At 51.1% G+C, this 22,618-nt stretch overlaps 1 protein-coding gene across 1 annotated transcript in view; it reads right to left on the bottom strand.

Moving 5' to 3' along the window:
* Pard6g (par-6 family cell polarity regulator gamma) overlaps window positions 1-8,303 on the bottom strand; it is a 76,549-nt gene extending 68,246 nt beyond the window's left edge. Inside the window, exon 1 of the mRNA XM_070038790.1 lies at window positions 8,147-8,303. Coding sequence (XP_069894891.1) covers window positions 8,147-8,218 — 72 coding nt within the window. The 5' untranslated portion in view covers window positions 8,219-8,303. The remainder of the gene's footprint in view (window positions 1-8,146) is intronic.
* Between the last annotated feature and the right edge of the window lie 14,315 nt (window positions 8,304-22,618).

Raw genomic sequence — 22,618 nt, 5'->3', positions numbered from 1 at the left:
TGGACCTCTGGATTTGTAGACATGTGACTCTGGGGACTGGGTAACACATATATCAAGGCAAAGGACCCCAGCACTCCATCCAAATCTGCTCACCTGATGAAGGTGAAGACAGTACCTGCCTTGTACCCCACATAGACTTCATGCCTAACACAGCACAGTCACTCAATAAGAGAGTGAACAAACACCTGGATGGGTGACAGGTACGAGAGGGCTTCTCTTGAGATTTTGTAGCAAAAATTCTGTTGTGAGGGGGGGGGGGAGAGGGAGAGGGAGAGGGAGAGCAAGAAAGCAAGAAAACAAGACAGAGAGGGGAGGGGGAGGGAGGGAAAGAGGAAGAGAGAAAGAGAGAAAAAGGAAGACAGGAAGGAAGGAAGGAAGGAAGGAAGGAAGGAAGGAAGGAAGGAAGGAAGGAAGGAAGGAAGGAAGGAAGGAAGTTTCTTACCAGAAGTACAAGACTTGCCCTCATGTCCCCATGCTCTTGAGACCTGGGTGGCCAGGATCATCTGTGGGGCTGGGACACTTCTGTCTACATCCTGGTCTGGATTTTGTGACTTGACTGCTCCTATGAAAAGCCATGAGCTCTCCCCAACCAGCAACCACCGACAGTTATGGTAGTTACTATGGACTGAAGCAGGACTTACCTTAGTTTCAGGCCCTCTGTATGACCTGGGGGAAGTCAAAGAAGCTACCACTGCTCAACATCCCTTGTACACAGTGGGGAAAATAAGCCAGCTCATCTCACAGGTCATGACAGGGATGGATGAACCACAATGTATTTGGAATGGTGTCTGGCACACCTATCAGATATGGTGGGGAATTAAACAGATGTTAAGAAATGCTCCAGAATTCAACCTCTGTTCAATGGGCAGTGTCCAACCTGAACCCTGCACTACCTCCCCAACGTGTCCAGGGTTACCCTGAGAGCAGAACTCCGATGGATGCCGGGAGACGCTGGAGGGCTGTGAAGGAGCAGAGCTCCTCCCTGGGCCTCAGGTTCATCACAAAATTGAGATCTCTTGAGAGGAAGTGTCAAACCAGTAAACATGTTACTATGACATGGACACAGAAAACTGGACAAATCTAATGTCAGGTTCTGCTGCTGCCACTCCAAGCTCCCTCCTCCTTGCCTCTAAAGATCTAGGGTACCCCTTTAAGAAAAGTCAGGACATGCCTCTTCCCTTTGTGTTAATTCTGTGATTTGCAGATTTGTTAGCATTTCCAAGACCTCGAATGGCTGCATAGCCATTCCCTTTCTGAAAGTGGAGAGAATTTCAGCCCTACATCTAAAATGTCCTGAGCCCTGGTGAGCTGCAGTGTTTCAGGGTGTTTTGTCAGTGTAGGCTTAACAGCTAGAGAGATAAGTAGCCATCTGGGGACAGTGACACTATCCATGCCACCCTGACAAGTCTCCTCTAGATATGATGTTCCCAAACCAAGTCCCCAAACCTGTTTAAATAAATATGTTCACAAATACAACAAACCAGACTCTCAAAAGGGCGTGGCTGATGCGCAGGTGAGTCAAACCATGCCCAGGCAGATCTCAACTGGCCCACAGGAGGCAGGTCCCCAGGCACCCACAGGGAGGCCCTGGCCTGGTCTAGGCTCCATCCCACAGGTGCCTCATGCCAGGTAGAAAGGTGTGTCCCTGGAGCACTGTGGTGGCAAAAAGTAAGCTCAGTCAGAGATAAGATCTTGGAGACCAGAGGAGATAAGATCTTGGCGACCAGAGGAGACATGCTGACACAGAACACTGTACGCTAAACGTGAACAGCCAGGACACCAAGGTGGTCCTGACGCGTGACTCACCATGGAGGACCTGCTTTAATGCCTGGGACAAGCCTCTCCGGGGAAGGGGTCCCACAGCCGCACCCCTGCTCCACAAGGCCCATATTGGTGGGAACCTTCCTGAGCCTTCTATAAAGCAGGTAGCTAAAAGTAAATACACAAATGGCCAATGCACATAAACCGGCAATTCAGAAACAGCTCTAGAAATATAAATCAAAGCAGTAGAACACCACTTTACTTACATAATTGGGAAGAAATGAGAAAAAATGTGCAGTGTTAGGAGAGATGGGTAGAAAGAGAAACAGAAGGATAGATTCAAATAAAAGACATAAACTAGTAAAAGATTTTCTGGGAGGATCCTTAGCAACATGCATTCAAAGCCTTAAAAAATATATATACCTAAGCTGGGCACCGGTGGCTCACGCCTGTAATCCTAGCTACTCAGAAGGCTGAGATCTGAGGATCTCGGTTCAAAGCCAGCCCAGGCAGAAAAGTCTGTGAGACTCTGATCTCCAATAAACCACTAGAAAACCAGAAGTGGTGCTGTGGCTCAAGAGGTAGACCACTCGCCTTGAGCTGAAAAGTGCAGGGACAGCGCTCAGGCCCAGAGTTCAAGCCCCACGACCGACCCCCCCCCCAAAAAAAAATATGTATATACCTTTCTCCCAACCAAGTTACTTCTAAGGATTTGTCCTAAATAATGAGTTTAAAACCAATAATCCTTAATTTTTTTCTCCTACTGCATGAACTCAGGGCCCGAATGTTGTTCCTGAACATTTTTCTTTTAGCTCAAGGCTAACACTCTATCACTTGAACCACAACTCCACTTCTTTTTTCATGGTTAACTGGCAATAAGAGTCTCATAGACTTACCTGCCCCAGCTGACTTTGAACCGTGATCTTCAGATCTCTACTTCCTAAGTACTTATGACTGCAGGCACGAGCTGTGGTACCTAGCTCTATGTTTTATTTTTTGCAACAGGTTCTCATTATGTAATCATGTCTAACCTGCACTCAGTATGGAGACAACGCTGCCTATGAATCTGTGGTCCTCCTGCCTGGACTCCTAAGTGCTGGGATTACAACAAGGTGACACAATGTCCAGCTAGAACAAGGAATCTGCGTACGCCACAAACGTATATAGTCTACATACAAAATATTCACTACAGCCGAACAATGGAATCAGCTGAGATGCCCAACAACATAAAGAAGATAAAGATAAAGAAGATGTGAAATTATGTACATGTGTATGACTATTCCACAGCCATAAAGGAAAAAATGAAATAGTATCATTTGCAGGAAAGTGACTGGAATTGAAGGACAACATATTGAGGAAACAAACTAAGCTCAAAATATATGTTTGTGATCATATCTGGAAGCTAGACCTGAAAGACATGTACATACTCAAATGCATACATACCTGTGTACATATTTATACATATGGATAAACACAGAACATAGTCTAAGGGCCTACTTAGGAGATGAGGAAAGGGAAATAGAAAGACGGGGGGGTGGTAAATAATTTTGAAATACATAAAACTGCCAGGCACTGGTGACTCATGCCTGTAATCCTAGCTAACAGGGAGGCTGAGATCTAAGGACTGAGGTTCGAAACCAGCCTGGGCAGGAAAGTCTGTGAGACTCTTATCTCTAAAAACTACTCAGAAAAAGCCAGAAGTGGTGCCGTGGCTCAAGTGGTAGAGTGATAGCCTTGAGCACAAAGAGGCTCAGGGATAGTGCTCAGGCCCTACATTCAAGCCGCAGGACCAGCAAAAAAAGGGAAGGAAGGAAGGAAGGAAGGAAGGAAGGAAGGAAGGAGAAACAGAAATACATAAAACAATATATGAAAACAGCATGAAGAACCTTAATGAAAAATGTTAATGCAGGGGTTGAATGGCAGGGAAATAAAAATAAGATCTAGTGGTTATGGTTACTAGTGGGTGGGATTTGGGCTAACAAGAATGAAGTCTAACAAATATAGTTAGACATTTGCATTCATGAAAAGAGAGTAATGAAATGTGTTGAGACTGTGTTGGGACAGTGATAGAGGGAGCCAGACAGGTTGAAATGCATTGCAAATGTGCAAGGAAATGTCATTGTGAAGGCACCCTCCGTAACTAATATACCCTGATAAAAGTAATGCTTTTGTTTGTTTGTTTTTGGTACCTAGATTTGAGCCTAGATTTGCACTTGCTAGGCTGGCACCTGACTACAAAGCCATGCCTTCGCCTCCCCTCCACTCCTGCTTTTTTTGCACTGGTTATTTTTTTCATTTTTAATTGTTATTATAACGTTGATGTACAGGGGGTTACATTGCATAAATCAGGTAATGAATACATTTCTTTCTGGACAGTGTCACCCTTCCCTTGCTCTCTCCCAGTTGGCACTGGTAATTTTTTTTTTTGGGGGTCCGGTCATGGGGCCTGAACCCTGGGCCTGGGTGCTGTCCCTCAGCTCTTCAGCTCAAGGCTAGCACTCTACCACTTGAGCCACAGCGCCACTTCCGGCTTTTTTCTTTTTGTTTATGTGGTGCTAAGGAATCAAACCCAGGGCCTCATGCATGCAAGGCAAGCGCTCTACCACTGAGCCACCTTCCCAGCCCTGGCACTGGTTATTTTTAAGATATGTCTTGCTTCCTGACTAGGAATGGGCCTGGACCATAACCTGCTTATTTTATGCTTTCTGCATAGCTGGGAAGACAGCCATGTGCCACCATGCTCAGCTTCTTCCAGTGAAATGTAGTCTCTCTGACTTTCCTGCCTGGGCTGACTTGGAACATGAGATGGAATACTATGTAATCATTTTTAAAAATCTGAGAGCCAGTTGCTCGGGTCTGAGGACTGCAGTTTGATAGGAAAGTCCATGAGACTCTTATTTCCAATTAACTACCAAAAAAGCTGGAAGTGGAGCCGTGACTCAAGTGAGAGAGTACTGGCCTTGGGTGCAGAAGCTCAAGAACAGCACCTAGGCCCTGAGTTCAAGCCCCAGGACTGGCAAAGAAAGTGTCTTCTAAAATATTGACATGGAGAAACATTCACAACATAATGTCAAATTAGAGATGGGAAGCAGGCTGCATAATAATGTGGTATATAGTTCTACTTCTATAGACAATAATAGGATACAAAACCATCAGAAGTCCACAAAGCAACATTTAATGGTGGCTCACCTGGGAATAGGAGAAATATCAGGGGAATTGCCCTCTCTGTGCCCCAATACTTTCTAAACCGTGAGACACAGCAGGATGAAAACCTTTAGTATGCTATTCTCATAGATGCTATGGGCACACAGAGCCCTGTGTAGTGTCAGCAGTGCCCCTGACCTTGCCTGAAACAGGAATCCCGCACAAGCATCGAGACAGGTGCCAGAGGGAGCAGAGGCGAACTGGGCAGAGACCTTGGCTTGGAGGCTGAGTCTTAGAGAGATCAAACCCTGGTTTAGGGGACAGAAGCCAAGCCAGGTGTAGAATGGCACCAAGGGTATGGAAAACAACTTGAAGCAATAATGCATTTGGCCTGGGTTGCAAGGCGATTGAGAGGGGAGGCTGGTGTTGCTTTAGGTCTCCTAAGCACAAACAGATCATTGTAGGGCTGGTGATATTGAGTGAAAGATCTTACTGAGCTCCTGATGGCAATGCTTTCCATCTTGTCAAATGAAAACTCATCCCCATCACTCTGCCCCTATGTCCTCCCCCAGCACTGGCCTTCCTGCTATCATTTCATGGTGGCCTACGCATATTTTCTTCTTCCCCAACCTGTAACACCCTCCTTTACACACCTGCACAGTCCTGGCTGGAGGTCTTATGAGGAGAGGGGCAGAGCCAAAGGTAAATGGGAAGAGCAGCCAGAACCAGGTAATCAGAAGTGCTCAGGGAGAAATGAGTTGCTGGAGCAGTGTGAGGGGTAAACTCCCACATTCCTGTCCTCTCTGCACACACAGTGGCTCAGGCACTGACTGTCTATGGTAGATGGGTAATGACTGTTCTGAGAGGCCTAAGGCAGCTTTCAGATCAAGTATCTGAAAATGCCACCGGATCCTCATCTCACGCCCTGAACTCCCTTGGCTATGGCACTTTGCTTTTGCCTCACTTCATCTTTGGAGGTAAACAGATCAGCTATAATGCCATTTTACAGATGAGCCAACTGAGTCCCAAAAAGTTACATGATTTTCCTGAAAGCACTCAGTTCCCAGACGGCCGTTTCCCCACAAGCAAACCCACAGTGCTGTTGTGCTACGTTTATGTTGCATGAAGTCCTCACTGTCATGAAAGTTGCCTCCTGCATTATGACAACAACCCCTCTGCAGACATGGACTCCATGGTAACACAAAGAAACCACAAAGGGAGTGAGTGGGAGGGTGTGTGCAACGAAAAGTCATGTGGACCTTTGGACAAGCAGTAAGTCAGACCCTATCGTGAGGGGTGTATGTGACAACCAATCCAGCAGTGTTTAGGTTCCTGTGACCTTACTAGGTCTAGGCAAAATTCTGCTCTGCCATTTACCTCCAGGACAGCATTCACTACACCTGAAGTTGAAGCTATGGACATGTGTGGTGGCACCTCTCTGTTGAATGAAGCTGAAGGAGGTAGGTACAATAAAGTTCAGGAGGTAAAGTCAGACTCCTACTCTCAGCCCCAGTAGCTTGCAGAGTTTCAGCCCTGAACTTCAGGGTGAGGTCTGGTGAGGCCATTTCCTCCAGACCTGTCCTGGCTGTGTGTCTTATAAGGCACAGTGCTGCACCTGCTACACACAACAGAGGAGCATGTTTACTACTAACCAACCCACACTTGAAGTCACTTTTGCCACGGACCAGGAGGGACCCTTCCAATGAAGGTTTCTGGACCTTGGCTGTGCAGCGTGAATGGCTCTGGACCTTGGCTGTGCAGCGTGAATGGCTCTGGACCTTGGCTGTGCAGCGTGAATGGCTCTGGACCTTGGCTGTGCAGCGTGAATGGCTCTGGACCTTGGCCGTGCCAGTGCTCACACAGTGAAGTGTGAATGGCTCTGGACCTTGGCCGTGCTAGTGCTCACACAGTGAAGTGTGAATGGCTCTGGACCTTGGCCGTGCCAGTGCTCACACAGTGAAGTGTGAATGGCTCTGGACCTTGGCCGTGCCAGTGCTCACACAGTGAAGTGTGAATGGCTCTGGACCTTGGCCGTGCTAGTGCTCACACAGCGCACAGACCCAGACTCGCACCTGCGCGCAGAGCGTGTGCAGCACATGGCCGCGTCCTTCTGCCCGGGATGGTCGCACAGGTGTCACCATCGGGCAGGTTTAGCCAAGGACCCCGGAACCCCACATTCCTCTCGCCACAGCGTGCGAGCCCAGCAACCTCAAAACAGAAGTGGGACGGAGTTAACTCCGGTGCCTAGCGGCTGCTGTGGACCCGCCGTGCTGCAGGTCTCCGTGCGGTCCGCGGCTGGCCGCTGCGGGGAGGGTGCAGGTCGGCTTGCGGGCCGGCGGGCGCCCCGTGCTCGGACGGGCCGGTGGGCCGTGTCGGGGCCGCTCCGCCCCGGCCCGTGGCGCCAGGCGGTCAGAAGGGGCTCAGGCCTCCCCAGGACCTCCGAGGCCGGAGGCCCCCGGGACGCCGGCCCGCACCTCCACCGGCCCAGACCCGGCGTCCGCGGAGGGGCCGCGCGCCGAGGGCCGGAGGCCAGATCCCGGCGGCAACCCAGCCCCACGAGACCCGCGAGTCCGGGCACGCTCCGCGGGCGCCGGCGCGGGAGGGGCCAGGCGCCCGGGTCTGGGCCGCGCGCCCACGAGTGGGTCGTGGTCGGGTGAGGACGCGCCGCGCCTGGGCCGGGGCGCGCGTCTGGGAGGCCGAGCCGGGGCCCCGGAGATGTGCGGGGGGGGGGGGGGCGCGGACCGAGGCCGGGGCGCAGGGACTGCGGGAGGGCAGCAGGGGCTGGGGGCGGACCGAGGCCGGGGCTCCGGGCCGGGGGCGCAGGGGCCTGGAGCCCAGCGCCAGGGTGAGGCTGGGGGCGGGACTGGGGCCCGGCTCGGGGAGCGGCGGCCGCCCCGAGACAAGGAGCTGGCGCGGCCGGGGCCCTCCCTGGTCCCGGGCCCCTCGAGGCTCCGCCGCGGCCTCGAGTCGGAGCAGCCCCCGGCCCGAACGCCCCGGAAACGCCGCCCTCCCCTCCGGCGCGTGGCGCGCCCGGGGCGCCTCCCGCTCGTGGAACAAAAGAGCAGCTCCGGGAGCGAGTCCCGCGCGAGCGCCCGGCCTCCCCGGAGCCCCCGGCCGGCCGGGCTTTGTGTGGGCGCGGGGCGCGGGAAGCACGGCGGGGACCCGAGCGGCGGCGCGGGGCGCCCGAGTTCGAAAGTTGTCCGGGCCCCGGCTCGGGCTCGGGCGGGCGGCGCGGGCTCACCTTGCTCTTGACTTCCACCGCGCTGCAGTCGTAGAAGCGCAGGGTCTGAGACTTGTGGAAACTGCGGTTCATGATGTCGGCCCCTCGGCCTCACCGCCGCCCTCGCCGCGCAGCGGCCCCGGAACGGCCCCGGGCGCCAGCCCCCGGCCCGCGCTCTCCCGGGTGCGCGGCGGCTCTGCGTGCGGCGGGCCGGAGCTGAGCTGGCCGCGCGCCTCCGGCTCTCCAGGGGCCGCGCCTGGGCGGAGCGCGCCCGCCCCGCCCGCGCCCGCGCCCCGCCCGCGCCCCGCCCGCGCCCCGCCCGCGCCCCGCCCCGCCTCGCTCGCGCCCCGCCCCGCCCGCGCCCCGCCTCGCTCGCGCCCCGCCCCGCCCGCGCCCGCGCCCCGCCCGCGCCCCGCCCCGCCTCGCTCGCGCCCCGCCCCGCTCGCGCCCCGCCCCGCCCGCGCCCCGCCCCGCCCGCGCCCCGCCCCGCCCGCGCCCCGCCCCGCCCCGCCCCGCCTCGCTCGCGCCCCGCCTCGCTCGCGCCCCGCCCCGCCCGCGCCCCGCCCCGCCCCGCCCGCGCCCCGCCCCGCCCGCGCCCCGCCCCGCTCGCGCCCCGCCCCGCCCCGCTTGCGCCCGCGCCCCGCCCCGCCTCGCTCGCGCCCCGCCCAGCCCGCGCCCCGCCCCGCTTGCGCCCGCGCCCCGCCCCGCTCGCGCCCCGCCCCGCTTGCGCCCGCGCCCCGCCCCGCTCGCGCCCCGCCCCGCCTGCGCCCCGCCCCGTCCCCTGCCGCCCCCGCCCCGCCCCGCCTGCGCCCGGCCGCCCGCGTCCTGCCCCGGCCCGCCTCCCGCCGCCCCTCGCAGCCCCTCGCCGCCGCTCCGCACGCCGCCCCGGCCCGCCTCCCGCCGCCCCTCGCCGCCGCCCCGCACGCCGCTCCGGCCCGCGCCCCGCCCCCGGAGCCCTGCCGCGTCCTCTGGCGCCCCGCCCCCCGGCGCCCCGCCCCGTCCTCTGGCGCCCCGCCCCGTCCCGCGCCCGCCCCCCGGCGCCCCGCCCCGCCCCCCGGCGCCCCGGCCTCCGGCGCCCCGCCCCGTCCCGCGCCCTGGCGCCCCTCCCCGGCCTCCGGCGCCCCGCCCCGTCCCGCGCCCGCCCCCCGGCGCCCCGGCCTCCGGCGCCCCGCCCCGTCCCGCGCCCACCCCGTCCCGCCCCCCCGGCACCCCGGCCTCTGGCGCCCCGCCCCGTCCCGCGCCCACCCCGTCCCGCGCCCCGCCCCCGGCGCCCCGCCCCGTCCCGCGCCCCGCCCCGTCCCGCGCCCGGCCACCCTGCGCTCGCCGCGCGCGTTCCGGTGACCCCTGCCCCGCTGACCTACCTGCCCCACACCCGTTCCCCAGGGTCTGGCACCCCGCGCCCGCGGTCGGCCTTGGTCCGGTGGGGAGCGCCGCGGAAGCCGGGGCCTGGCGCCGGAACGCGCGGCCCGGGACCCCGTGGGGCCGCCGGGAACCGGGCCCGCCAGACACCCCGGGCGGCCGTGCGAAGTAGAATCGGCCGCGGGGCTTTGTGTCGGCCTTTGCGGTTGATGGCTAAGTCATGTGTGTCCGTCGGTCGTGGGGCTTGAACTCGGGGCCTGGCGCCCCCTCCGGTTCTCGGGTGGTTCATGCAGCCCTTGCCGCCGGGGCTGGCTTCGAACCGCGGTCCTCGGCCCTCAGCCTCCTGCGGAGCTGGGCGGCACTAGTTTTCAGCATAAGGGAATTGGGAGTGAAATGACCTCCATCAAGCCCTCAGCACCAACCCCACCAGCCTTCGGCGGAGCTTCGCCCCGGCATCCTGTCCTTTATAAAGTATGGCCACGCTTTTCCTGCGGCTGTCACCACGAGACGGACAGTGGACGTTTTCTTTACATGTTCGTAGGAAACATGTTTGGAAAGTCGAGTGTGTGAATACGAGCACAACGAACGATTATCCTGTGCTACTGGAGAGTAAAAGCTATCTCCAAAGTTTACACATTGTTTTTAAACTGATTTCTGGTCATTTCTTTAAAAATCAACTCTTAATGGAGTTATTAGGCCATAAAGTACATGTATCTCTAAAGCCTTTGATAGTTTGCCAATTTATATCCCCCAGTGTGATTTTCATGTAATTTTGGTACATATTCATACAGTTACGTGCCAAAGCCTATGGTCACAAAGTTTCTGCTCTTAAGAAACACTCAACTACCCAGAACCAGACAGGTAGACTGAGTCCCAAACAGGCACACGTGAAGTAAGCCAGCAAGCAGAAATGCCAAGCGGTGCACATTTGGCAAGCAGCCTGGATAAAGTGCTGACTTTCTTTGAAGGAAAGCAGTCTAAACCAAACACAGCCTTTAGGCTTGTGAAGTCATAGGCCGCCGCCTAAGGGCAAGCTGCCTACTCCAAGGGAACTTTGTTTTGCAGATGGAAGATGTTTGGGGGCATCCCATTGGAGGATGAGCTCCACCCCAAACCTTTAAAAAATCGAGTAATGGTAGCTTTCTGGGGAGGGCTAGAAATGAGAGACCAAGCAGGCTCAGGGTTCTGCAGTGGGGAGACTCTGTAAGTTTCAAGCAGCTCCCAACCGGCTTCTCAGGCAGCCTGATGGGAGGTCTGCGTGAGGTCTGGGGCCAACATGCTCACTAAGCTCCTCAGCGGCCCTTTACTGAGGCCCCGAGTCACAGTGGCATTTGAACCAGCCTCCAAGGTGACTGGAGCACAGTGACATTCCAGAAGGGTATGCCTGGGTCCTGCTTGGGCTGGGGAGCAGTCGGAAGCAGGAGGAAGCTGATGTGCCTGAGCCAGTTCTCAGTGAGCAGCCACAGTATGCCGGAGAAAACCTGTTTACAATCTAGCCGCAGGGCTGGAAGCCCCTCCCTCAGACTGAGGCAGACACCTCACCGGGGGTCCTAATCTTCCTCAACTCTGACTCAAAGAATCTGTCCCAAAACTGGAAGCCATAGCTGGGCATAGTAGTACCGATCTGTACTTTCAACCCCTCAGGAGGCTGAAGCAGGATTTTGAGTGTGATTTTGTCACAGCAAGAAAGCAATCTCTGCTAAATGATTAACACCCTGTAGAATACATTTCTTAGGTCCTGAGTCTCCAAAAAATAAATAACAGTAGACCTCAAAATCTCAAATTTCTAGATAGATGGTAACTGGGAAAATTCTCATCAAAAAGAAAGGAGATTGGCAATCTGAAAAGTTTCCAGATTTTCAAACTGCGAAACACACAAAGAAGTTTAAAATAATTTTTTTTTAAGAAACTTCATCTGTTGCAGGAGAAATCAGACTTAAGAGTAGTTGCTGAAGCCAGTCCTCAGAGCTTTGTGGAGCTCCTTGTGACAGAGAAGTTGCCAGCCAGGGAAGCCTGGCTAGCAAGCGAGCTGGTGTGCACGTGTGGTGACACCAGTGGCAGGCCACAGGAAGCCACAAGAGTGCCCATATCTGGCATGCACAACGGTTCTTATGCACTCCACTCCAGCAGAAGATACTTAGCAACGTCTGGAAGCACCCACTGTCAGGAAGGGAGGGTGTGCTACTGGCTAGAGGAGGCCAGAGATGCTGCTGAAGCTGGGACAATGCACAGGACAGCTCCCATCATGAAGAGGGACCCAGCCAAGAAGTTGTACCATGATAGTGCTGGCCTCCTAAAGCTCTGGGGCCTGGCTCTTTCCTGTCTCCTAGGAGGATACTCCCTTCTGCTTGATTGGTCAGGCTTGAGGGCCTTCTGTTACCCACTCCTGGATGGCCTGGGCCTGGGCCTCGGCAGCCGGGAGAGTCCTCAACAGCTCTCTTACTTGCCCTCCTCACACATGTGGCAGAAGTCAGAGGCCCAGGCAGATGGTTACTGGCCTTTGCTCACATCTGGGAAGTCAGAGCCTCATCCTGTTTCATGGGTTTTATACTATCAGGCATTAGGGTTGCATCTGTGGGCAGAAAGGGATAAATTAGACAAATGACCCAGAGGCTGTTGTCTCCTTGCACCCCTGGCTACACAAGTTCAGAAGGTAGGAAGGGTGAGGACGCCTCGTTCTCTGGACACTGCGTGCCGAGAGCTGCGTAGAGCCACCCCCTTCCTGAGGAGGCCAAGGAAGCCATGCCCTCTCAGCTACACTTCCTGCCATCTAGGACCCAGAACCCAGACCCTGAGCACCCTGCCCGCATGCCCAGGAATATGAGGTGGTCATTTGTAAGGCCCCACTCATGGGTGGGATGACAGGGGCCTTCTCCTGATTCCATATACCTTCAAAAGCCTGCCATGAATATGGATTCCTGTAATCAGGCTGTGTGAAAAGGAAGCACAGAAGCACAAAATGACCTCATCTGAGCAGCCTGTGGCATAGTGACCCAAATCCCTGTGCCTGAGGCGGCTGACTCCCAAGTCCCGGCCTGGGAAGGGAGCGGAGGGTACCGCTGCTCATGTCCAGATGGCCCTTCAGGAGTCTCCCTGTGGTGTGAGCATATGGCAGACTGGGGTAATGCCCACAGCAACTCAGAGCAGGAAATCGTAGGTGAACTTGAGAGAGGTTCTCAACTACTCATACTAGCTGTGACTGGTCTAGAGTGTGGATACCCTGAATCTACTCAGAGTATCTGGTTTGGTATGGATATCCTGTATCTAGTCATAGTATCTGTGATTGGTCTGGAGTGTGGATATCCTGTATCTACTTATAGCAGCTGTGACTGGTCTGGAGCAGGGATATCCTGTATCTAGTCATAGTATCTGTGATTGGTCTGGAGTGTGTATACCCAGTATCTACTTATAGCAGCTGTGACTGATGTGGAGTAGGCTGCCTTGTATCTGGTCAAACTCTGAGGGAAGCACCCGAGGCTCATGCCTATAATCCTAGCTACTCAGGAAGCTGTTTTGAAGATCATGGTTTAAGGCCAGCCCAGCAGAGCAGTCTGTGAGACTCTTATTTTCCAACTAACCACCAGAAAATGAGAAGTAGCACTGTGGCTCAAAGTAGTAGAGAGCTAACCTTGAACAAAAGAGCTCAGGTCCAGGCCCTGAGTTCAAGGCCTATAAGCAATAAAAACGAAACCCAAACAAAAACCCTTCAATTGAAGCTATGTAGAGAAAAAGAATCCCTCAAATTGTCAACTGTTAATGGAGCCAACTGTAGCAGTGTGTGTGTGTGCTCCAGTTATGACCCTTACTGTCAGAGCGAAGCAGGCAGAGAGAGTCAGGTCCACGGACGCCAGGACCACACCCTGCCTGCGACTACCCTAAAGTTCCAATGGGTATTCTGCAGGCCAGATAAGCTGATGACAAGGACACTTGCTCAGCAAAATAAAGTCTCTAAATTGCACATGGACAGCCTGTCCTCCTCTGTCCTTAGATGAACCTCTAATTAAGACTTCACGCTAGGCGCTGCATATTATATTATTAGTAACATTACCACAGGATGCACCTTGGGATGGACTGTGCCGTGGGAAGGTAGTTGTGTCACCACACCTGCCACTCAAAACTGTCCGTCGGGAAGGACCCTCCCCTCAACGCCTGTTAGCCTCACATTGTGTCAGGTGCTACTTGTTTGGCCTTGGAGCTCCCTTGCCTATCCCCATGCCGTGAGTTGCTTGTTAAAATTGTTTTGGACTGGCATGGACTGGCACCCTCCTATGTATGTTCCCTGTCATTGCTAGGGGCCACTGTACTCTGGACTTTTACTCTTGATATGTCTTGTGCACTTTGTTTTGTTTTGTTGTTTTTTTGGTCTGAGTTATCCTAGATTCATGATGTGATGTTCTTGGTATCTCCTTCCCAAGTAGCTAGAGTTACAAGAATGAGCCATGGGTACCTGGCTGTACATCTTTGCTTTTGGGATAGGGACTTGCTAGCTTTGCCTGGGCGGGCCTTGAACTCGCGACCCTGCCTCTGCCTTCTGAGTAGCTGGTAGTACAAATGTACTAGGGAACCAGACCAAATGTGAGACTTCCTTATTTCTCATCTCAAAGGCTTGCTGCTTTCCTTCCTGGTTCCTGGCAGAGCTGGCTTATGGAAGGTTCGAAGACCCAGACATTTTTCCTTCTAGCCCCTGCTCCACTTTCCCTTTCCCCAGTCCCTCCGTGTCCTGATTTTCCTGACTGAGTTACTACTTCTGCTAGTCTAGGTCTTCCCATTTTGCCTTCCGTTTTTCATGAATTCATAGCTCAAGAGAAATCTGTAAGACGGGGCTGGGAAGATGGCTCAGTGGTAGAGTGCTTGTCTTGCATGCATGAGGCCCTGGGTTCAATTCCTCAGCACCACATAAGCAAAAAGAGAAACCTGTAAGAGGTCCTTTGTCAGAGTAAGCTGAGGTAGCTTGCCGAAGAGGTGTGCACATGCAATACCTGGGTTGGATCTCAGCTAAGGGCAGCCTCTGTCTTGGTTTTCTCACCAACCACATAGGTTTGTTATGAAGACTGAACACTTACTGCTTTCTGACCTTAGAGTAGCCGCCCACCAGGAGGTACCTGTGTATCTGCTGTTACCATGTAGCAGTGTCAGACGTCATCTTTTCTCCCTCAGTACCTTCTTCAAGAGGAAAGAGAAGACGAGAAGCAAGGAGGCCACATCAACAGGCACATAGAGCAAGGGTCTCTGGGCCCTGAGTGTGCCTGTGAATCTTTACACAGCAGAGTGTAAATGACCCATAGCCGTGGTTGGGCCAAGAGGCTTCAAGGGCCAGCAGTCCCAGCATGGAGATATGAATGAAACAGGTAGACACTGAATCCTGTGTTTTTACTCCGAAAGAGAAGCAACATGCCTGCCATTGAGCTTGTTGGTAGACACAGAGTAAATAATCAAGTAAACACAGTGGTGATTTGTGCCTTGATCCAGGAGCTGGTGACACAGGGCTTGGCAGTCTATGGCTGCACTGCTTCTGCCAAGGGAGGATAACAGCACTTGGCTACATTTTTAGTCTTTTCTTTTTGTACTGGGACTTGAACTTCGGGCCTGGGTGCTGTCTCTTAGCTTTTTCACCCAAGGATGACACGCAACCACCTGACACACATCCCCACTTGTAGTTTTTTGATAGTTCCTTGGCAATAAGAGTTTCATGGACTTTTCTGCTCAGGCTGGCATCCAACTGTGATCTTCAGATCTTAGCCTCCTAAATAGCTAGGATTATAGGTATGAACTAATTTCACCTGTTTACAAAACTTCCTTGAATGAGACAAACACTGCCTCCTCCTCTTTGTCTGCACCTCTTAGACTCAGCACTTCCGAGAATCTGTGGACCTTCTAAAGAAATCAGTGTACATTTGTATGTTTTCTTTTCCTTTTCCTTCTTCCTTCCTTATTTTCTTCTCTTTGTCTCCCTCCATCCCTCTTTTCTTTCTTTTCCTTCCTTCCTTCCTTCCTTGCTTCCTTCCTTCCTCCCTCCCTCCCTCCCTCCCTCCCCTCCCTCCCTCCCTCCCTCCCTCCCTCCCTCCCTCCCTTCCTTCCTTCCTTCCTTCCTTGCTTCCTTCCTTCCTTCCTTCTTCTCTTTCTCTCTTTCTTTCTTCTTATGTTCTTGCTTTGTAGCTGGAGCTGTACTGAAACTTGTGGTCCTTCTGCTTTACTCTCCTGAATACTGGGGTTACAGATGTGTCTACTATGTCCACTATGCCTAGCTTAATGTGCACTTTCGTTTTTTTTTCTCTGCCTTAACTCCCTGCCACTTGCAGATTTGTAAGAACCCAGATTTGCAGATTTCTGTAGACATTCTGTTGTGCAGACTCATGTTGCTTTTGTTCCTGGTCCCTGAGTAGAGATAAAGGCCAGGAAAAGTCAGCCTGCTGTGAAACCAACAAAAACAAACAGCAGTCTGGGCTCGGCCCTGGGGTTTCTTAACACTTCAAAGAAATGTAAATGATGTAAGACTCATCTGTGTGCATAAAATCAAATTGTGCTGAGAATATTGTTATTTTATTTTTGAAAATAATACTTTGGTATAAAAATCCCTAAAATGTTTTCTTAAGAAACAAAATTGAAGTAAAATTATAACTATAAAATATCCATTTCATTGGTAGAGTCCTTTTTCTTATTACTTAAAGCAAAGTGCCCAGAGTGTTCGATTCTGATTTCACTGCATCTCATCTGCTGCCAGAGTATCCTGGAAGGATGAGAGGAGGGACAGCTGAGAACACCAGTCAGCCCTGGAGCACGGGGTCCTGGACAAGAGTTGAAGTCAGCCCAGACACCAAGGGCAGAGATGCCCTGCCCACCGTTTTGCTAGGAGCGAGTCCTACTTGTTACAGGGTGAGCATCAGGCCAGGAGTGGCCTGCCGGAGCCCTGCGAGTGCTGCGGGCCTCCTGCTGTGCCGCATCACCCGTGCACACCCCTGTCTCTCACCCTTCTCTGCATCTCCTGCTGCCCACCAGTCCGCTAGCACATGCACAGCCTTTGGCACCTCCCCCAGTTCCAGTTCTCCCATTGGCCTGCTGGTGCCCTGGTGTCTCCCAGTGCCCTCAGCGTCTCATCGTGGTCCTTGTCTGGTGTTCATTTCAATCAGACTTCTTTCAGAGCCGCCCTGCAGACTGGTGGGAGGCAAACTGACTATTGCTGCTGTCCTTCCACAGGAGGTCTGGTCTGGGAGATGATGAAGACACGGTTATGGATCGCTCCGTCTTGTGCCCCATGGCCTCAGCGAAGTGCAGAGGACACAATGGCTCTAGGGTTTTGGGGTCCTTCCCAAAGGAGGAATGTTCTGTGGAAGAGGCTACATAACATGAGTATCAAATAGTGATTAATTCACATTAACTGTCCCATTAGTCATAAACAGGTTCTAATGGTGATTACATAAAATCAGAGGGCCAGCAGCTGGCATTTTAGGGTTGTCCCTTAGCAAAGGGATTCCAGGTGGGTGATGACGGGCCGGGGGGAGACACAGACCTTATAGATCAAGAGTCCTGAGCCCCTTCCTCATGACAGAAGAGGGTGCACTAGCCAGCAGCCAGGCCTGGCATTCGTGGGGAGACCCTGCCACCTCCCCTAGTGCTTGCTGCAGTGGCCGGGGAGGGGAAAGAGGGACCTGCCTCTCTAAGAACCCTTCTCAGGCCACTGCAGAAAACATGTAGGTTTGTATCCAATACCCCTTTGATCTTCCCCCGAACACTTAGTGTTTTTCTAGGTTGATTGTGTTTTGTTTTTAAAAGTCAGGTCTGTCAACTACTTGTTGAATATGTTTTTATTAAGGCTTACTTTTTTAGGGAGTCCCTCTTGTGTTGAACATCTGTAGTGGAAACACATTTTCTAAGAAAACTCTCTAACGTATGAGTTTTGGGTGATAGGGAAGCATTGTGGTAACATTTGGATTGTATGAAATTGCATTTGCAGACTTTTGTCCTATTCTCTGGATGAGGTGAGAAATGGCACCATTTCAGCTGAAATAAACAAAGGGCACTGTAAAATACAGCCTTTTCATTTCATCATCACATGAATCTTATCCCAAGATGCCGTTCTTTTCTTTCCAGCTTTGTTCTCCACCTGATCCAGAAGGACTTTCTTGCCTTTTTGGTGAAGAAGCTTTGAAGCCCGTGGGAGGCTGGGTGAGCAAAGACTTAGAGTAGCTCCTCTCACAGAAACCGCCCTCAGCCAGAGCGGCGTACATTCCTCTCATTCCAAAGTCATGCGGAAGTTGTTGATCACATCTGTTCACATCATACAGTGGTCTGTGGGACGTCTGTCCATCCTGGGGCTTCCATCACAGGCTGATCAGTGTTTCAACCTCGCTTGCTGACCCACGCATGCTGCACATGTGACCCGGGGGAAGCTGCAAGGCAGTGAGCATAACCAAACTAACCTGGCTTTGCGCTTAAATCACAAAGCATATTTTCAGCATACAATATACAACCTAGGGCATGAAAAATAGATGTAGTTCTAAGGCTTACTCTAAGCATGGGTTCAAAATACCAGATTTTTGTTGTTGTTGTTGATTTGTCCAGCTTTCCTATGCTGAGTTAGTGAACACATGATATATGATTTCCTGGCAGAAAAGCATGGCTAATTTAGCTGTGAGTTCTAGTCTCTGACATCATCATCTTGATATGCCCCATCAAGGCGGTACAGTGATTCAAAGTCCTTGTAGGTCTTGTAGGAGAGGATGCTGGGAACCCTTTTCCTCTTGTCCACTTCAACATGTATTCTGGGTAAGAGGTAGTTTATGGCTGTCCCAAAGATAATGTCTGATGTATTAAATGCATTGAATTTTATCCTTTTGTGTGCTGACAAATACAGGCTTTAAGGAGAATTTCATATTTTCTGGCTTTGAGTTCTTGGCCCAAACAATAATCCCAAATGAAGGCATGGAAAGTCCATTCATTCTGGACTAGATGTGTTTTGGACATTTTCTAGTAAAATGTTCAATGACACTTTTCATGGCAGCATTAAATGAGGAAATTGTGATTTGATTAACAAATTCCTGTTTATGAGACATTTATTTAGGTTTCCTGCTTTTTTTTTTTTTTTGGGTCGGTTGTGGGGCTTGAACTCTGGGCCTGGACACTGTCCCTCAGCTCTTCAGCTCAAGGTGAGCGCTCTACCGCTTGAGCTACAGCACCACTTCTGCCCGGGCTGGCTTTGAACCGCGATCCTCAGACCTCAGCCTCCTGAGTAGCTAGGGTGACAGGTGTGAGCCACCGGCGCCTGGCTCAGAATCCCTTTGGGCAACCCTTTCTGTGATCACCAAATAATTCCCTGGGAGTGGGTTTGCTGGATCATAGAGAAAGCAACTGACTTTTGGACATTGGATCCTGAAGTCTGCCCCACTGAGCTGCCGTGGGTGGAAAGGCACGGCCCTGCTTCTTGATGCCACTTGGCTGGCGCACTGCCTGTGAGGCATGGGGGCCTCACCCTTAGACGTGTGTCCGCATGCGGTGAGAAGAGTCACAGACCGAGTTGTTGCTGAGGGCCTGCTCTTCAGAGACTGCATCCCTTGGCCATGTTCTCACATGGCCGTCTGTTCCAAGACGTTGTTTCCTGGAAGTACTGAGATTTGAGCTCAGGCTCTTGTGCACTGTACCACTGGAGCTGCACCTCCAGTGCCCTCCTTTTCTTTAGCTTGCTTTTCAAGTAGGGTCTGAATTGTCTGTCCAGGGTGGCCTCAAACCAGAGTCCTCTTGTGTCAGCCTCCTGCAAGCTGGGATTGCAATGTGCAAACCACACATGGTTATCAAGACCTCACCAGATGAGATCTTCCTGGCTAGCCTAAAACCATGATCTTCAATCTGGGCCTCAGGCATAGCTGGGATCATAGGTATTTGCCACTATGCCTGGTTTCAAAATCCCTTTTTTAAGGCTCTTCCATTTAACTCATTTTTAGGTGACTACGTCCTGCACTTCTTTTTGTGACTGTGTCAGAGCTTGCACTCAGGGTCTTGTACCCTGTCTTGGCTTTTGTATTTATGTTTAACACTTTAACTTTTGAGCCACGCCTCCAGTTGGGTATATATACATACATTTTCTGGTTAATTTGGGATAAGAGTGTCTGGAATTTATCTGCCTGGGCTGGCTTTGAACCATGATCTTCAGATCTTAGCCTGCAAAGTAGCTAGGATTATAGATGTGAGCCCCTGGTAACTGACTTTGGTCTGTGTTTTTAGCCTATTGCCTGCAGTGAATTTTTCTATGTATTTGTAATGGAGTTACATTCTTTCTCACATTGTAGATTCCATCTTTGGGCATTCTCACATTCTGAATAATTAAGTCTAACTTTATTAGATAATGATCTTCTCAAATGTTCATTACCAAATAGCCACAAAGGGAGAGTCACCCAGAATCCTTCAAATCCCACTCATGGAACCATTGGTCTATGTATTACTGTGGCAGTTCTGTCTTTCCTAACATGTCTTGTAAGGAACTGCACCGTGGGTGTGCAGGTGGGGCTCACCTATGCCTCTGTGAGGGCATACAGTTCAGTCCTTTCTACTCAGTATTGCTGAATTGTTTCATTGCATGGATGCACTCCAGGTTGGTATGCATCCAGCTATGGAAGGAGATTCTCAGAACTTCATGTATAGAATAGCAAATGGAGCCATTGTATGTACTTACAGGGTGGGTTTTGTTTGGACACAAGTTTGCAATGCAGGTTTCTCAACATAGGGTGTAATTTTATTTATTTATTTTTGGCTGACTTTGAACCATGATTCTCAGATCTCTGCCTCCTGAGTAGCTAGGATTACAGGCATGAGCCACAGGTGCCTAGCCTTTCTTTTCTTTTCTTTTCTTTTCTTTCTTTTTTTTTTTTTTTGTCAGTTGCAGGGCTTAACCTCAGGGCCTTAGTGCTGTTTCTGAGCTCTTTTGTTCAAGGCTGGCATTCAACCACTTTGAGCCTCAGCTCTACTTCCAGATTTTGAGTAGTTAATTGGAGATAAGGATCTCACAGGGACTTTTCTGCCTGGGCTGGCTTCAAGCCGTAATCCTCAGATCTCAGCCTCCTGAGTAAGTAGGATTACAGGCATGAGCTATTGACACCTGATGCACTCAACTTTCTTTACCCAGCACAACCTCTAGTGTACCTGAGCAGAGTTCAGAGGACAGAAGTTTATTCCTAGTCTTCCATTTCATTATGAATAGGACAAGGTCCTTTCTGATGGAAGCATAGAATTCCATTGTGCATATATACCACATTTTCTTTTTTTCCTTTTGTTTTCTTTTTTCTTTTTTGTTGATCGTGGGGCCTGAACTCTGGGCCTGGGTGCTGTTCCTCAGCAATTCAGTGCAAGGCTAGCCCCCTATCACTTGAGCCACAGCAACACTTCTGGCTTTTTCTGCTTATGTGGTGCCGAGGAATCGAATCCAGGGCCTCATGCATGCAAGGCAAGTCATCTACCACTGAGCCAACTTCTCAGCCCCATATATACCACATTTTCTTGATCCATTAATCCACGTAAGGACATCAGGGTGATTTCATATCTTGGCTATGGTAAAGAATGCTGCAATGAACATGGTTGTGCTTGTGGCTTTAGTGTAGCCTGGTTTGTGGTCAATTGGATAGATGCCCAGAAGTGGGATTGTTTGGTCATAGGGAAGCTCTATGTTTATTCTTTTGAGGAACCTCCATACTGCTTTCTAGAGTGGTTGAACAAGTTTGCATTCCCACCAACAGTGTAGTAGCATTGCCTTTTGGCCACATCCCCACCATCATCTGTTATTGTTAGGTTTCTTGATAATGGCCATTCTAGCTGGTGTGAAACTTATAATAAGCAAAGTAAGCCAGACCCAAAGAAACTGGCTGCATGGTTTCCATCATTTGTAATAACTAAAATGTGCCTATAAATCTAAAGGTAAATCCAATGGACAGTAAAATTATAAAATTATACCTGGACATGATTAAAATTATACCTGGACATGATTAATTTAACAGCAATCTAAACATTCACACAGTGAGAACACAAGAGAATATTATTAGGAGAGGATCACAAGGGCTCAATAGCTATGTGCATATGATCATATAGAACGATGCTTCTCAAAATGAATTCCAAGAAATGGAAGTAAGAAGTATTTTATTATACTACTTGCAGTTCTTTGTCTTTTCTTCTGTCCATTTTCTTTTGGGAGTAATCCCTTTTGTTGATGGTTTTGATCTCTGTACCCTTTGTCTTGTATATGAGTTTATCTGATTTGGGGAGAAGAAGGGAAACACAGAAACAGTGAGACAAAGGGTGAAGCAGTTAAGCAGTGAAACCCACTAGACACTATGTTGGAAATGAACCATACAACTTTGGGGGGGAGGGAAGTCAGGAGAATAAAAATTGGGAGAGACTGAGGACAGGGGTGACACTGTTCAAAAAGAAATGTACTCATTATCGGAATCATGTAACTATAACTCCTCTGTACATCACCTTTACAATAAAATTTCTTTACAAAAAGAAAAAAGATATTCATTCCTACCTCACCGGCAGGGAGGCACCTGCAGCTGTTGTGTTGTGGTGTATAGAAATCTTCCCTCCACATCACAACTTCAGAGAGCCCAGCAGAGGAAGGACATGATTTATAAAGTGAAATTCAACATTATTTCTGTTTGGATTGGATACCCACGACCTAGCTCCTAATATCGTGTCTATTCAGTAACCATTAACACTTATATAAATATTCCCATGGTTGCCTCTTACACTAATGGAGTATCCACACTGTGGCCTCTAATACTAACACAATATTCATACAATAGTCTCTGTACAGTAGTATAATAATGTCCATGTACTATTCTCTGCCTCCCCCTTTTTATTTTTTAGTGATTAATTTTTTTAAATTTTTTATTGTGAAGATACTATACAGAGGGTTATAGTTACATGAGCAAGGTAATGAGTACACTTCCTATTGAGCATTGTTACCCCCTCCATTGTTTTCCCCCTACCATCCCTTCCCTGCCTACCTTCCCTGAGGTTCTTTTTTTTAAATTTTGATTAACTGATTACATAATTGCCCAAATTTCACAGTATTGTGGAATAATGATGCTCATTTAAAGTCACAAGTTCATTCTAACTTTCCTGGAGCAAATTCTCTATCACGGTCTATAACAT

The sequence above is a fragment of the Dipodomys merriami genome, unplaced genomic scaffold (genome assembly GCF_024711535.1).
Source record: "Dipodomys merriami isolate MVZ:Mamm:240054 unplaced genomic scaffold, mDipMer1.0.p SCAF_297, whole genome shotgun sequence".
NCBI classification, from domain to species: Eukaryota; Metazoa; Chordata; class Mammalia; order Rodentia; family Heteromyidae; genus Dipodomys; species Dipodomys merriami.
The sequence above is the reverse complement of the archived record's forward strand: the minus strand, read 5'-3'. Positions and strand labels throughout refer to the sequence as shown.